Genomic DNA, 17,587 nt, shown 5'->3' on the forward strand with positions numbered 1-17,587 from the left:
TTAGAGGCATTAGGGAGTCAACAGCTAGACTGCACACACCCTTCTCTGTAGTGACACGCTGTCATACTAATCACGGAGCCCAAACACACACGCCTATAGCATGAGACAATGACCCCTCCCCCCGCGCCAGCCCCCACAAAGACACACCACGACCCGTTGACCCTTTGTTGCGTTGGCATGTGCCGCACACACACACATGCAGACATACGCACACGCACACACGGCCACACTAATACACATTCATGCATGCGCACGCACGCACGCACCCACGCATGCGCACACACACACACACACACACACACACACACACACACACACAAGCATGTATAGACTATATTAAACAGTGCATGATAAAAACAACTCCAAACCTAGTGAGCCACAGTGCTGCACATTTCCACGCTAAAACCACCTTTAATTCATCATAGCCTTAATTAGTTTAATCAAGTATGTTAATAGTGGGTTGGAACAAAAACGTGTAGGCTAACCCCGGTCAGTCCTACAACTACAACTCCCAAGACCCAGAGCAGAATAAGACTTCCAGGACTTCCACCTCGTGAGTTTAGAATGATAAGGTTCTATCTCCGTTTAGGGCAGTTCAGAGATATTGAGCGTCAAAGTTTTTACATTCCATTATGTTTTGTGAGATGGAACCTTTGTATTTTATGAATTACTAGCTAAAAAATGTCAACATTTTAAAAAATAACACCACACAGGCATTAATAAACACCTAATGGATCAGATGATGTAAAAAAAACTAAATGTTGACAAAAATGGAGACCTTATAATTCTAACGTCACGACCTGACAAAGCCCACGGAGCCCAGGCCAAACACAAGGAGGTGGTTAGGAGCAGGACGTGACCTCAGTTCCTCCAGCCTTCCTAGAAGTCAAAAGAGGAATTTATAGCCTCTAGTCGGTACTACAGACTGTCTAGGAACATCTAGACCTAATCGAGAAATCTAGATCCTACCCAACGGAAGAGCAGCCTGGAACTCACTACACTACCTGATTTTGGATGGGATTTACTCTAGAACTATTACATAAAAGACGACCCGCTTTTATTAGCCATTTCATACATACTGACTGTTAGTTCTCCATCCCCGCCCGCATCATCCCCCTCCTCCATCTTCTCCCCCCCCCCCCCCGACCCCCCTCCTCCCCCGCAAACCGCCACGACCATACCATTTCATTTCATTTCATCAGCAGCTTACTAATATTTTTTTGTCTTTTATCCCTTTTTTTTCGTTCCCTTTCCGCAAACAACAAAAAAATAAAAACACCAAACTGTTCCACATCAAATGCTTTGCCGGCGCGTTCTTTAAGGGGGGGGATTGGAATGAAAAAACAGGAGTGTATGATGCAAGCAATCTTAATATCCAACTCACAACACACTCTCACTAATATCAAAAATAATCGGCGAGGTGATGATTGTGCAAGTACGGTATGTGTATGTATTTAGGAGAGGCTTGATCTATATACGTACAACTGAATCATATTCTTTTAATGCAGCATTGGGAATGGGCTGATTAGATAGATTCAACTTTATTGTCACTGCAAAGTACCACACAACGAAAATGCAGTTTAGCATCTAATCAGACGTGCAAAATAGTGAATAAAAAAAAAGAAATAGTCGCAAAACGATGCTAAACGATGCTCTAAAACTGGACCCTCTTCATTAAGTCCTGTACATTGCCTCTTTGTAGCAAACGTGAAACGTGACTTCACCACTGATCATATCGTTATCTTTACTGTATGCTATACAGGCACCTGCTTCTACCTTGTATACCTCACATTCTGAGAATAGTGTCCCCACTGCAGAACATGTGAGTGCCTCTAAGTATATGTTTACATTCCCCTCATGTGTCTCTCCAGTGGAACCAGGTCAGGGCTATTACTGACATTACGCCTGATTTTACACAACGTACCTAATCCCCCCCCTCATTACCTGGAATGGGCCGCGTCCTGCCCGTGACTCAATATAGGCCTAGCCGTAGACCTCAGACTTCCACTGTCAAACCCCCTAATTTAGCAGTTTCATAACTGTTGAGCTTGGACACTGGCGCTACAGATAAAGTGGCCTGGGCTGCTGTCGCTGAGGGACTTAAGCGTAGATGTTGCCATCGAGGTAGAGAGGTAGAGTGTAGGGAGGGATAATGACCCTAAGCTACCTGCAGACACACCTTAGCGGAGCTCACTTAAATGGGATGGGCTTAGAGAGGCAGTCAGGCGCTTGTGATTAACACTGTGGAGACTGGAAGGCGTGTGTGTGTATGTGTGTGTGTGTGTGTGTGTGTGTGTGTGTGTGTGTGTGTATGTGTGTGTGTGTGTGTGTGTGAGTGTTTAGGTGTGTGTGTGTGTGTGTGAGTGTGTAGGTGTGTGTGTGTATGTGAGTGTGTAGGTGTGTGTGTGTGTGTGTGTGTGTGTGTGTGTGTGTGTGTGTGTGTGTGTTTAAGAAACTGCACAGTTCACATACAGTCCGTTTCAACATAAACATAAATATGCGTGGACATAAATAAGGCATCATGCCTCCCCTTCTCAGGCTCATAGACTCATGACTGGGGTTATGTTTTAGATAGAGAAACAGGTATGTATGTATGCGGTATGAACAGGTAAGAAGTCCACATAAAGACATCAGGAAAAATGGATGTTTACATTGAAATAAGTGTTGGTAACATGGACATGTTATTATAGTGTGTGTTACAGTGTGTAGGCCCCGTTGTGAAGGTTTAATTTGTGACATTTTTTTTAAAGTTGGCTCTATACCTGTGGAATAACACTGTAATTACTGTAGTAATGACATTCTAATACCATGCTGTTACATATTAAAAGGTTTGAGCAATGTGTTATTATTACAAAAGCGGGGGGGAAAAGAACAGTACTTATTCCACTCGTGTAATAACCACCAACTGCTCAGCTCCATAAGCATTTTCAAGGCAATTACTAATGTAGAACGTAACAGCATGTTAATACAACGGGTGTCTATATGTAAAGTGTGACCGTAATCTGTACCATTGAACCTCATATGGTCAAATAGTTTGGAACCCTCTCGTGAGCTTAGAATTATAAGGTTCTATCTCCGTTTAGGGCAGTTCAGAGATATTGAGCGTCAAAGTTTTTACATTCCATTATGTTTTGTGAGATGGAACCTTTGTATTTTATGAATTACTAACTCAAAAATGTAAACATTTTTTTTTAAATAACACCACACAGGCATTAATAAACACCTAATGGATCAGATTATGTAAAGAAAAACTCAATTTTGACCAAAAATGGAGATAGAACCTTATAATTCTAACGTCACACTCTGTCTATGTTCTCTGACAACAACAACAGTAGAAAATGCTGTCGTGACACGCCAACTGACAAGAGGCCCCTATTACTACTCCTAATGATGACGGTTGTGGCGGTTTGACCAGGTTCACTGGTAGCAGTGAAGGTCACACCATGACCATTTGCCCAGTGGACCTATGCTGTGTGGATGTGGTCACGTGTCACAGCCAAACAGTATACTAGGGGTCCATAATGACAGGGCCTTTCAACATGGCCTTGAGGGAATCCAACCGGAATGACTGATTATCCACAAAGACAGTTATCTGCAGTCAAAGATCACGTGGAGTGTACGGTTCAGTACACTCTAGAGAGATGAAGAGTGAGAGACCTTTCAGGTGTGTGCTTGACCACACCCACACCATTCTCTCTCTCTATGGCCTTGAAGATGTCACCTCTACAGAAATCGGCCTCACTCAGTCTCTCGGGTATAGTAGTATAGTACATTTTTCTTAAGATGTTCTCTTTTAAAGTCTGGACATTATGTTGTTTTATTGAAGATAGACTTGAAGGTGAGAGATTGAATTAGGAGGCTAGAAGGTGGAAGTGTGTGGTCTGTGGAGGTGAGCCCTCTCTCAATATTAACACTGTAGACAGCAGACCACCTGACCAGGAAGTGGTCCCTTGGGATTTTAAGACACAGAAGTCAAATATTTTGCAGGGCAAAGAGAGAGAGAGAGAGAGAGAGAGAGAGAGAGAGAGAGAGAGAGAGAGAGAGAAAGAGAGAGAGACAGAGAGAGAGAGAGAGAGACACATAGAGAGAGAGAGAGAGAGAGAGAGAGAGAGAGAGAGAGAGAGAGACAGAGAGAGAGACAGAGAGAGAGAGAGAGAGAGAGACAGAGAGAGAGAGACAGAGAGAGAGAGAGAGAGAGAGAGAGAGAGAGAGAGAGACAGAGAGAGAGAATGTAATGCATATACTCATCATACATGTAGCCAAACTGAGCAGGTTTGAATAAGGGTAGGTAGCCCACTGTAAGTTAACCCTTATATATTCTATTGTTCCATCAATGGTAATTAATCGATTAATGTGATTGAGAGCAATAGTGAGCAACGGCAGGATAGGGCATGGCACCTACCATCCATGCGTAACCAACCAGCACATTATCCAAGAGAAATGTGAGTCAGTGATATGATGGGCAAGACAGAGTTATCATTTGAAAATAGTGGATTATATAATATCTTTGTATAACATTGTCGTGCATGAGACGTCTTGTGTGATGATTAATAACTGACATTAATATTAACATTGGTATGTTGATGTGCTCGACATTCCCATTCCCATAATTCGCCTTCTTACCTTCCATCCAGCCGAGCTGTTACTGTCGCCCTTATCCTTGAAATAGGGCACATAGCGCACCATCCAGTCGTATATCTGGGACAGCGTGAGTCTCTTTTCCGCGGTGCTCTCGATGGCGCGAGTGATCAGGTCCGCGTAGGACTGGTTACCCCAGGCGTTCCGCCGGGAGGACTTGGCTTTGCGCAGCTGGCCGGTGACATCGTGCGGCGCGCCGGCCAAGCATGGGTGCGTCGGGGCGCCGGTGGGAACATCGAGCGACGGGCATGGGTGCACCGGGGCGCCACCCACTCTCCCCGCTCCCCTGCATGCGGGAACGTCCTCCGGTTCCACCTTGATGTTGGCCAGTGTCAGACCCCCACTGAGACCCCCACTGACCTCGTGTCCTCCGGTAAGACCCCCACTGACCTCGTTGAAATCCTCCGGACAAGGCAGCGGCCAGGTGCACGAGCGAGGCCGACTTTGCGGCTCGAAATCCGAATCGATATCAACCTGATGAGCCTCCAGGTCGTCCTCCTCCATCATCAACATCGATCCTCAACCGTGAGGGATTAACTCGGTTACAAAGAAAAGAAATACCTCCACGATTTATGTATTGTCTTCAATATGAAATCCGTCTCGTGCACAGGAATATTATTATTATAGTCTGATTCTATAAGCAAAAAGATCAAATCTTACAGAAGCCGGTGATTGTGGAGATGGATCATTTTTAAATAGCCTGCAATATCACAAGCCCGCGTGTAAAGATAAGAGTAGCAATAATAGCAATAATAATCTTTCTCCCATTTTTTTACCTGGAATAAAACCTATTACAATGCACAAAATGTATGTATAATAAATGTCTGATTGCCTGGTGCTACATATCCATTTACAACGGGCAGTCCGACTCCACAATGTCAGTTATCAGTTATCAAGGCTTTGTAATCCGGTGTTTGCAGCAACAGATGATATCTCAGATAACGAGGAGACGAATGCAGCGAGCCGTCGAGAGGTCCAGCCTTTCACACTGCCTATGTATGGAACACTCTCACAATAACGGAGAATCAACAGGGTTGCATATAAGACAGCATCCAGTGAAGCGACGTGTGATTACAGCAAATTATTCAGTCTCCCAGTCTTCCACGGATAAGGTTGGAACATGCAAGTCCATTCACACACACACCAACCAGCATCCAGACTCTAAAAAAGAAATGCATGGATCATAAAGCGATTTCACAATTCAAGATATCAGCCCAGTCCAGTCCCCCTCGTCCACTTCGTTGATTAAAAAAAAAGACTTATCACACATCTTCCAGTAGATATCGCTCCTCACATTGACCCACAGATCTCCAATCTGCCACTCTCTCTCTGCCCTCTCACATGTTCTCATTTGACTACAACTCGTCTCGTAGATGTGAACCGCTGATGACGCGCTGGCGCTGTGGTGGGAATAAAAGCTGCCAATTGGAGGATGGCGCATATGAATATGAATATGAATATGTCATTATTCCCACAACATGCTTAGAGGTAAGGCAGTGCTCAGTCCGAACTCTCCATCCATCAACTCCATTATAAAGTGTGAAAAAAATATTTCCATACCAAATTAAAATTTAAATCCTGCTTAATGTTCTTCTCCCCGCCCTGGTGGTATCACAGGCGGGCTGCTCTGCTGCGCGTTTAATGCGAAACGTCTCCACATCCAATTAGAAACAACCCAAGAAGCACTCTCCAAAATCCACTGGCTGGCACTCCTTGCGAGGAGAACTATAATGCAGAGAGCTTCGTGAGAGTTCACACATATGTTGTTGTCCTCTTTTTATTCTCTCATGGTTGTCCTTGATTCAGGGTCTTCTTTTAGTTGCTCCATTATCCAAGAGACCCCCACTGACGCGCAACAACCACATGGATGTGTCGACACCCAAAGAAATATAATGATATAATGATATCTGTTGCCGTTGAACTCTGGGAGTGTATTTTTCTATCACAATTAGCTAGATTTAGTTCAGATTACCCCATATTCTAGATTACCCCATATGTAAAATGGTTATGATGTTCAATTATCTGCTCCCATAAACAAGTAACATATTAATAGTAGCCTACATTTCCCCCTCACTTTTCGCCTAAAATCTTTCCAAATGTGCCGTATTTGTCACTGATAGCGACCTGTCCGTCTCAGACTAGTGTTGATGTCCCAGAGTGTACCAGTAGCAGCCTTGTTTGACCCATGCGTGCGTAAAGCTCCCAGATTGTTCCATTGACCATGGGGGGATTCCGCCCACGCCTGTGAACGGCGCCGCCCCTTCGTGCGTAAAAGTTGATAGCTGGGCGGGTGTGTGTGTGTGTGTGTGTGTGTGTGTGTGTGTGTGTGTGTGTGTGTGTGTGTGTGTGTGTGTGTGTGTGTGTGTGTGTGTGATAGCTGGGCGGGTGTGTGGTTCAGAAGCGTCAACGCGATTGGCCACCGGGTTACACATCACTCTGTCCATTGGGCGAGTCCTTGGAAAAAGAGGTGGACATTGACGTTCACATGGATATGGTTGTTGTGTTATTGATGGTAACGGCGAGTATTCTGACTCTTGGCGTCACAAGTTGAGGCTTCTGTCAGCAGTGGTGGGTATGGGGGCTGGCCAAAATCCTTAATAGTCTCCAGACTCTCAGAGATGAGTGTATTTTTAACATGTGTAGAGAGAAATAATAGATTGTTCCCACTTATCTATCATGAGTCGGTGGTTGGTTTGGGAGTAAGATACACTTTTAAAATCAAATGCAGTAACATTTAGAGAAAAGAATATGAAACATTAAGAGTTCAGGAGCAGTGTAAAAAAGGTATTCACTGGTCCACTGGTCCACTTGTACTTCTCATACGATCTTGAACAAATATAATAACAAACAAACAAACAAACAAACAAACAAATAAACAAACAAACACAAGGGCTGGGGCTCAGTACACACCAACGTTAACCTTGCTCTTGTAACTCCCCTCTCTAATACAAGAGCATAATGTTAACGCATGTATACACTTAGTTTGCTTATGATAAGCACAGATTTGCACAGAACAGCAAGGAACGTGAATAGTCCTCCTAACCTTATCATGTCGGTAAAGATTAGATTTTTGACATTTTTGATTAGTCAGAAAGTAACTGTTATATCCTCCTCAACCATAACAATGTCTTAGGTAAACCTGTACTGGCTGCCTATCCTCCAGTGAATAAACCAACCTAATGTTGTGGCCAATAGGGAATGTCTTCAGTGCACACATCAGAATGCGAATCACACTTTACACGCTACCCCAATACCTGTGTAGTAATAATGTTATAGTAACAACATGAATAAACAATAAATCAACAAACAAAGATATTGCACCAGCCAACCATGTCATACCTAGCACACCTACTTAAGAACTCAAGAACTTGCACAACAACATACCCACCACAATGAGTAGACTCAGACATGTGTAATGTTGTGGTACCGTATCGTCACACTTGTGAAATTGCACGCGTCTAAAATAGCAACATGCAGGAGGGAGGTGGACGGATGTGTCATAGTGTGTCACTGGTGTGACTAGATATCCCTGAACGCCAGTAGCAGACTGGCCATCTGGAGCCCTGGGAGACTCCCCGTTGGGCCGGTGGGTCCGTGGGTGAGTGACAGGGTTCTGTGGGCAGGGCCCTGCCTCAACGATAGAACACAGAATATCGTGATGTTAGAATTATAAGGTTCTATCTCCATTTTTGTCAAATTTGAGTTTTTTTTACATAATCTGATCCATTAGGTGTTTATTAATGCCTGTGTGGTGTTATTGTTTTTAAATGTTGACATTTTTGAGTTAGTAATTCATAAAATACAAAGGTTCCATCTCACAAAACATAAATGGAATGTAAAAACTTTGACGCTCAATATCTCTGAACTGCCCTAAACGGAGATAGAACCTTATCATTCTAAACGGAGATAGAACCTTATCATTCTAAGCTCACGAGATACAATGTCATGTTGCTTCTGCTAACGTGTGTATGATGTGTTCGAGCTCATGTTTCCATTCCATCTCAGTCAACCATTTCAATCTCATCATTCTTACCTCTTCTGCCCTATAGGGACTCTAGGGTTAGACAAAAGGTCAGATCTTAAAAACAAGTACTTTGTACTAACCAATACTGGAATGGTAATCCTATTAGATATCATGCTTTCACAACTTGTACTGTAGCTGGTAGTACAAAAGCCATACAAATGTTACGGCCTGGTGGAGGATCATTCATTTTGACACTTACATAGTTTTCTGAAATGCAATCCTGAGTCTATAAAAGTTAAAAAGAGAGGAGAATATAGCTCTATGTACCAATTATGAGCTTCTGAGTTTCGGCGGCCATAGTATTGCATAACATGTCTTACAAGTTACACCTACACAGAGCGAGAGAGAGAGAGAGAGAGAGAGAGAGAGAGAGAGAGAGAGAGAGAGAGGAGAGAGAGAGAGAGAACAACACGTAAACAACAATATGAGATGATGAGAGACGACAGTCGAACCAAACCAATCTTGAGGCTTAGAATAGGACCACACCTCACAGGGGGAGAGAAGAGAGGGGGATAAGAGGAGGAGGAAGAGAAAGAGGAGGAGGAGGAGGAGGAGGAGAAGGGAGAAAGACAGACAGAGAGGGAGGCCCTGCCAAGCAGACAGAGGAGCGTCGAGAGTCTGTGTGTACGGGCCCCTCAAGGCAGGGTGCTTTACGCCGTCCTCATACCAGACATTCCAGAAGCAGGAGGTCTGGCTTCAGGCGCTCTGCGGGCTGATCTTAGAACAGCCCGTTCAGCACAGTAACCGCTCAGGACCGCAAGCGGGGCTAGAGAGCTGGAGAGGAGAGCTATACGACAAGGCACGCTTTGTTTGTTGCCTGTCAATTTGCGCCACCAGAAAAAAGCAACACGTTGGAATTTCATTCACATTCATAACAACAAAAAGAAGATTGCAATTTGTCTCTTCCGCCCCCCTCCCACTTCTTCTTCCACAGACAGACCCAAGACCCACCCTCTCTCATCCCGAACCAGGCCACCCCCCGCCCCCGACCGACCTCACTGGGTTACATAACTTTGGCCTTGTGTCCCCTTCTGTGTGCAAAGCTCATGGGGATGGGTGGAAGTTGGAGTAGCCCACAAGGAGGCCCGGGGGAGATCGACGATGTCCGTCCTGGGAAATACGCCTCCTCCTCCCCTCTCCGGTTCCCCTCCCATCCCGGGACCCATCCAGCCCACACTTACCCAGCATATGGGCTCCCAATGACACAGGAAGGAGAGGGCTGCGCTCCAAGTTATGGGGAATGTTCCCTGAGTAGGCGAGGCCGGATTTCACCCCCCCTCCGTGGGCACTAGCCCAAGTTGGGTTGACTTAAAGACTTCCTGCCCAGGGCAAGAGTCAGCTTATCATGGCACAGATCTTGGCACCGGCTCGGGCCTAGTATGAACATAATGTTCAGAGGCACAAAGATGATTGGGTGCCAAGAGCTTTAATTAAGACAGTGGGGCGGAATGGAAAATAGAAAACAGAAAAAAAAAGTGCGCGCAGGTAACGGCTGCTTTCCAGGTTGGAGGGGCAGAGGAGAGAGGTTTAACTAACACGATATGACACTGGACGTTAATCCTATTTACAAGTTAAACACTGAATGAATTATCAAAATTCACCAGAGGGTGAAAACCGGTGTGACACCATTCTCTTCTTTCCTGTGCACGTACCGGTAATCTTCTCCTTTAATACTCTCCTGTGCAAAGCTGTTGTTTTGTTGGGGGGCAAGGATACGAGAATAAGGTGGTACAATAATTCATGTCGTGCGATACATCGAGGCCCAATAGGTTCCCTGACAATCCTACAGTATCAGTCTTCCATCTGTTGAGGAGAACAGTCTTTGAGATGCACCATTGCTTGACATGAATAGATATATATACACCAAAAAATATAAATACTATATATCTTTTTGCTAGAAGAAGTGGTAGAATAACTACAGCACATGAGAATTACTGTTTTAGTATAAATCCCAAGAGGGCCATGCTTCTATCTCATTGGCCGATCTGCTTTTTCAGGGGCACTCCACTCCGGTATCCATTTCAAAGAAACTAGAAAGGCAGCAACATCACTTGGCCTCCAGGAGTGGGTTAAACAGGCTCACTTGCAACAAGCCATTGGTTGGCTGGATCCATAAATGGTTAAACGGGCCCTGTGCCAAGACGCTGATTAGCCCGGCTCTGGCTGCGCTCTCCAGGCAGCGAGGAGAAGGAGAAGTACCCTGGGATCTCAGCTCATCATCACCAAAGAGCCCTGGTACTAGAACACAAGTTTAAGTGGAATAAAGCTGGTTAGAATGTGGAGAATGCTGGACATATGCAGCCCTGGGCTAAGATAGGCATCTGCGTCTTTTAATACATAATTTACTTACAGCTGAAGCACTGTGCTTCAGTCCTTTACGTTTCCATGAGTCTGGTTCGGTTGTTAGTCCCGGAGGTAAGACAGACTACTACGCCTTTACCAGGTCGTGTATCATACTCTCATTAACGATAAACTATTGAGGTAGGCCTATACTTTTGAGTATAAAAGAGAGTAGACATTGGTATTTGAACAAGGACAAGAGGTGGGTTGAATTGAACACTCAAAATGAGGTGTCCTATAGAAAGAATGTGTGTGTTACGGTACATGTGGGAAAACTAGGGTTTGGGTTAGGTGCTACGGTGCTAGGGTTAAGGTTAGGGTTAGGGGTAGGATTAGGGTTAGGGTTAGACATGCCAGCATGTACCACATCGACGTAGCACCTAACCCTAACCCTAGTTTTCCCACATGTACCGTATTCCCACATGTACCGTAACATGTGCATTGCAGAATGGAGCATGTTTGATGTGAGGGCAGGTGAGCCCACGTTCGAGGCAGCAGTCATCTCCTCACCTTTCCACTCCAGTGAGCTTGGTCTCACTGGACCCTGACATGCAGGTAGGTCAATGAGTAGAGACAGCCACCTGCCACCATGCCCTTCCCTTAAGACACTCAAGCCTTCACAGTCACACACAGGGTCACTTTACACAGCATTAATGCATTTCACTACAACAAAAGCAGTGCCACGACGACTCCATGCTAAAAGAGAGAGCATCAGCTGATGCTTCAACCTCAAATGGTAATGATAACACATTAGTGGAGACAAGGCTATTCTACATGTAGGCCTACATTAAGCAAACTGAAGGCCTCGGTACAACATGTAATAGCCTCAGCTCAGGTTGCCATAAAAGGAGGCACTAATGGGTTAACATTGGAAATAAGAGGGGAAGGGGGGGGGGGGGGGAGGGGAGGGAATCAATGCTTTTGTAAGAGGAAGAAAGGAAAGCTTTCACAGGTCTATGTATCATTAAGCAATTGAGAAAGCTAATTAGAGTGGGGGGAAGAGATGTGCAGATCTCACGGCTAATTATTACCATGGCAACCGCAGCTCATGTGTAGATGATCTGAAGCACCGATACAACTAGCTCCTAACGAGACAGGTAGCGCGGTTTTCAGAAGGAGCAGCAGTGACCCCTTGTGGTAAACAATGGAAATGCTTGTTTATTATGTGAAAGTAGGCTATGTATGAAAGTTTCACAGTATGTTAAAGGTGTCAACTTTTGTGTAAACCAAGGAGGAGAACCCAGTTGAGAAATTTTTTTTTTTTTAATAAACAAAATAACTTTGTTTGGAAAATGTTCCAACACCAAACAAAAGGTCATTTACAAGAATGACTATGGTCTAAAAGTCACACCACTGTAAATGGAAATAGCTGTTTAGTATTTACTCATTCAAAGCCTCCACATATTTGTCACATAATCCATGTGGGTGAAACGTTCCAGATGAAGTCCCCTTTTTTAAACAACACAACAACATCGTACTGACAGACTTTTCTAAATATCCATGATAAGCACGAGCTCATCAACTCAACTGACAAAATCAGACAGTACAGAAGCACTTAGTGCCTCTGAGAATCTCCTCTTATATATATATGTTACAGTACATATGGAAATACGGTACATGTGGGAAAACTAGGGTTAGGGTTAGGTGCTACGTCGACTTGGTACATGCTGGCATGTCTAACCCTACCCCTAACCTTAACCCTAACCCTAACCCTAACCCTAACCCTACCCTTAACCCTAGCACCCTAGTACCTAACCCTAACCCTAGTTTTCCCACATGTACCGTGTTCCCACATGTACCATAACATATATATATATATATATATATAAGAAGAAAAAGAAGACGACAAAAACGTTTAGTCTATCCATGACTGCCCAGATGACTGCTCCTACTCCAGACTCCCCCTCCTCCATGTCTATGTCCATCCATCCATGCTCCATCACATCACATGTGTCTCTTGGGGTCGATCTTCTCCAGGTGAACCAGGGGCTTCAGCTGCTCCGCAAAGCTGCGCATCTCCTCAGACATGTTGTCCTGACCCGCGGGCGCCAGGACGCTCAGCTCCACCAGGTAGGACAACGACAGCGGCTCCGTGTTCTCCGTGTTGCCGGGCACCAGGACGCGCGACAGCTTGCTGACCACCACTTTGAGGATGCCCCGGCGGAAAATGTGCCCCTTGGCCACAAACTCGTGGTCCATGCGGAAGCCCATCTCGTTGAGGAACTCGGGGAGGCTGTGCGAGGCGGCTACGTCCACGCAGTTGCGCACCAGGGCGTGGCGGCTCTTGTCGCCCACCTCCGGCTGGCCCAGGTAGCGCAGGTGCCAGGGCGCGGTGGGGTGGGAGAGGGAGCGACGGGCGCGCAGCAGGAAAGGGTTACCTTGCTGACCCTTCAGGAGGTAGACGAGCTCGTGGTCGGCGAAGCTCTCGGGTTCCATGTTGTCGCATAGGCCCCGGAGGCGATGCAGTAGACTCTCCAGAGCCTGGTCTAGGACACTGCCTGTGTAGTGAGGGAAGGGAGGGGACAGTATAAAACATCATAATAGTTAGCATTGAAACATATTAATTAATACATTTAGAGAATGAAAGGAGACTATAGTAAGTAAGTAAGTAAGTAAGTAAGTAAAGCTTTATTTATACAGCACCTTTCATACAAGAAATGCAGCTCAAAGTGCTTTACAACAGGAATAAGAACATAAAGTGAATAATAAAAACATATATAAAAAACATATACATGCATAGAATGAATATAAAAGCAGGGGAAAACAGTAAAAAGAAAAGGTAAAGATCTAACTTTCCATATCACTTTCATCTCCCTAGCTTAAAAAAAGAATTTAAAAAAACAGTACAGAACCCTTTGCATGTGAGGATACCTCCTAGAACTAAAGCTCACCTTGCAGCAGGTACTCCATCATGTTGATGGTGCCCCCCGTGACGGGCATCACAGCGACCTGCGGGGCCTCCATCTCTCCCCACAGTCAAACACCCACACACGTTTCTGCCTGGACAATGTAAATAATTGGAAATAATCTCTCAATTAAGCTGTACAACACACGCTGCCTCAGGAAGGCCTCCAAGATCTCCAGAGACCCATCCCACCCTGGGTACGAACACTTTGTTAGGCTGCCCTCGGACAGGCGGTTCAGGACCATGTCCGCAAGGACAAACAGACTGAAGCTCAGCTTCTACCCCAGGGCCATTCAGGCCCTGAACACAGCAAAGACCTAGGTTCTGGGCCCTGGACAATCTAGACAATTTGATGGCAGCTACTAGATTGTAATCAAGTGCAATACTGAAATACAACTGTGAACATTTCAAACCTGCAAACTGCGACACTTTAAATGAATGTGCAATAATACCATGTGCAATATGACAACCCTAGTGTACATAAGGTTCAGATATAGGAAATGTTAGGATATTTATAGCATAGCATAGAGTACAGCACAGTGTTTATAGTAGTATAGTATAGTGGATAGTGTATTAGCCTTTATTTATGTAAACCAGCTCTTTTCCCTTCTTGTTTTTAGTTTTTTTTTCCAAGCACCAGGGGAGCCACCCCTCCCAAATTTCGTTGTATGGTACCTGTACTATATTAATGACAATAAAGACCATTCATTCATTCATTCACAATGACACACTGGGCTTGGCTATTGGGAACTAGGCTACAATAACATTGCAGATGCATTGCTTGCATGCTTGCTCTAATAATGGAACGTTCCATTACCATGGTGATTCATAATGAGTCTGAACTTAGTGTTAAAATGTTAGTTTCAGTCTTTCATGAACCACAATGATCAGAGGGTTAGGGTTAGAGAGTATTAACTCTTAACTCTGCGCCGGATAGAAAAAGACAATAGCTCAGATATACGAAAGCACAACAACGAACCTTGACTTGTGTTTATCGCAGGCCGCGCAGCGTCTCTCCTCCAGCAGCAGCTCCACTAACTACAGACCGTGGACGAGTAGGCCTCACGGGTGTAGCTTAGTAGCTTAGCTGAATAAGTGGGACTTAAGAAAACGTTTTTAACTTAAAAAGAAATACACACACAAAAGCAAGAGCATACATGTATGATTAAAAACGTCTCCGATATTCTGCACGATAGAATAAGTTGTTTTGAAATGTATTTTCTTCTTGGGAAAGCAGCGATGACAGCTGGCGTACGTAACGTAGCACACGGCCACCGTAGGATCCGCGTGTTGAACAGTGAAGTTCCGCGTTTTTTTATCCCGACAAATAGACTTATAATTAGAACTCAACACTTACAATTCGTGAGCAACAATGAGAAGGTTCTATCTCCGTTTAGAATGATAAGGTTCTATCTCCGTTTAGAATGATAAGGTTCTATCTCCGTTTAGAATGATAAGGTTCTATCTCCGTTTAGAATGAGAAGGTTCTATCTCCGTTTAGAATGAGAAGGTTCTATCTCCGTTTAGGGCAGTTCAGAGATATTGAGCGTCAAAGTTTTTACATTCCATTATGTTTTGTGAGATGGAACCTTTGTATTTTATTAATTACTAACTCAAAAATTTCAACATTTTAAAAATAACACCACACAGGCATTAATAAACACCTAATGGATCAGATTATGTAAAAAACTCAATTTTGACAAAAATGGAGATAGAACCTTATAATTCTAACGTCACGGATAGACTTATATTATAATTAGAACTCAACACTTATTTTAGTCAGACCTTGATTAGACACTCTGATCCAACACAATTTATGTACAAAAACGTATAAGTCTCTTCCATGTAAAATCAAACCCTTTTTGTTTATTACATAAAATTAAAAAAAGCCAAGTAATTTCATAATACGTTTTTTTTTCAGATGTAAAATATAAATAGATAATGTCTTAAATGTCAATGTAAATACATGTACGATACATATAGCCTACACTATGATATATAATATCATAAATAAATAAAAATAAAAAACTAACCAACTTTATTTTTCATGTTTAGGCTACAAATAATATCATAAAATGTGATAGAACTCATTTACAGCGCAGTAGGTCTACATACACAATCATTGCCTACATACACAATCATTGCCAGACAGCTGCAGATGAAAGTAGGCCTAAAACAACAACATATCAGAGAATATGTCTAGACTCGGATGGAACTATACACACAATCACTGTCAGAACTGATGTTGCGTCTCTGTTGAGGACTCCTGATAACCAAGGACGAATAAACTATTTCAACTTCCTCCTACAAAGAGATTAGACAGTGATTATTACCACAAAACGACCACAGAAATCATAGTAAAAGATGGCTATAGTGATTAAAATGGTTTAGATAACTTACATTAAATTCCTGGCCACCACAAAGAGGATGGTTGGCAGAAGCTTAAACATTTGAACAAACAGACATTATAAGCCTATAAATGTGTACAAATATTATCTAACATCAACATATTAAAGCTTTGCAAACAATGTAATGCATTGTCACAAACAATGATTTCCTCAATATGTTGGCTAAATGCTGATTTCAAAAAAATTCGAAATTTCACAATAAGCCTACTGAAGAATGATATGATTCATACCTGCAAGTATTCTCTGTCTGAAAAGACACATGAACAGTGTCAGTAGACCTACAATGAACAGGCAGGCTACTAAAAGGGGTTCATTCATCTTTGGCATTTTTCTTTGTTTGTCTGTGGTATTGTCTGCCATATTATCTGCAAAAGAAGCAAAATTGTGGTTCAATAGATGAATAGAAGTATTGTTGTCAGCTATGAACAAGATTAGCTGATCTTAATTGAACTACAATATTTGGACATTTGATGATTTGAGAACTACAGAAACATGAAGATTGTTGAACAACACTTTTGGTTCCCACCCATGCTGATGTCCGAAGTGTACATATATTTAGGTGCATGTGTGCTTTTAACCACATTCTCAGTTCCGTTGTGCTTTTCAGTTGCAGTGCACCTCACAGAACTCCCAGGAGTAGTAACAAACACTGAAATATTCCATGACTCTGTCTCCACCATCGTGTGGTTTGGTTTTAGTCCATTGCCCCCCTTTGCTTGACATGCCGCAAAGCAGTTTAACGAAGAATCCTTATTGGGGTCAGGAGCTGAAACTGTAAAATGTAAATGTATGATCATCACCTCATCATCACATGTAATTATAATACAGTGTGTGTGTGTGTGTGTGTGTGTGTGTCTACCTTGACCAGGTGTGTGTGTGTGTGTCTACCATGACCAGATGTGTGTGTGTGTGTGTATGTGTGTCTACCATGACCAGGTGTGTGTGTGAGTGTGTGTGTGTGTGTGTGTGTGTGTGTGTGTGTGTGTGTGTGTGTGGCATGAAAGGTCACTGGTCACTTCACCTGTAAGCACACATAAGTTGATGGAGAGCAGCAGTAGCTGTCTCGTTCTCCCCGTCCAACAGCTGTAGTTTCCTGCATCCTCGCCCTGGACACCACGGAGGAGGACAGAGTGGTTGGCTGTCTGCATCAGTCTCAGAGATCCCGGGGCTTTATTGGTGGAGTATCGAGGATCACTCATATTCACTGTAACTCCGTTAATACCATTCTTTTTAAAGGTCCATGTTAACTTTGTTTCATTGCTGAGGCATGCA

At 43.7% G+C, this 17,587-nt stretch overlaps 1 protein-coding gene and 1 pseudogene across 3 annotated transcripts in view; both read right to left on the reverse strand.

Annotated features, from left to right (window-relative positions):
- LOC308165850 (forkhead box protein O6-like) overlaps positions 1 to 5,151 on the reverse strand; it is a 37,690-nt pseudogene extending 32,539 nt beyond the window's left edge. Inside the window, exon 1 of the transcript in view lies at positions 4,624 to 5,151. The product of the transcript in view is annotated as a forkhead box protein O6-like (transcript). The remainder of the gene's footprint in view (positions 1 to 4,623) is intronic.
- Positions 5,152 to 12,267: 7,116 nt separating this feature from the next.
- Positions 12,268 to 15,402, reverse strand: med18 (mediator of RNA polymerase II transcription, subunit 18 homolog (yeast)). Of its 2 annotated transcripts, XM_080541361.1 has the most exons (4): positions 15,265 to 15,402; positions 14,887 to 15,008; positions 13,894 to 14,002; positions 12,268 to 13,500 (listed from the first exon to the last, which is right to left on the reverse strand). In XM_080541361.1, exons 3-4 carry the CDS (start codon positions 13,964 to 13,966, stop codon positions 12,947 to 12,949), a joined length of 627 nt encoding a protein of 208 aa, XP_080397487.1. In that variant the 5' UTR covers positions 13,967 to 14,002; positions 14,887 to 15,008; positions 15,265 to 15,402; the 3' UTR covers positions 12,268 to 12,946. The 2 variants fall into 2 exon arrangements, with proteins under 2 accessions (XP_080397487.1, XP_080397486.1); XM_080541360.1 differs by lacking the exon at positions 15,265 to 15,402 and having other exon boundaries at positions 14,887 to 15,106.
- Between the last annotated feature and the right edge of the window lie 2,185 nt (positions 15,403 to 17,587).

This window comes from Nansenia antarctica (genome assembly GCF_963989245.1).
Source record: "Nansenia antarctica genome assembly, chromosome: 10".
Classification (NCBI taxonomy): Eukaryota; Metazoa; Chordata; class Actinopteri; order Argentiniformes; family Microstomatidae; genus Nansenia; species Nansenia antarctica.

Bases quoted from the DNA above. Each gene is read 5' to 3' on its own strand.
- med18 (XM_080541361.1), bottom strand. From the start codon at position 13,966: ATGGAGGCCCCGCAGGTCGCTGTGATGCCCGTCACGGGGGGCACCATC. The intron at 13,501-13,893 runs GTGAGCTTTAGT...CTCACTACACAG, and splicing joins GATGGAGTACCTGCTGCAAG to GCAGTGTCCTAGACCAGGCT.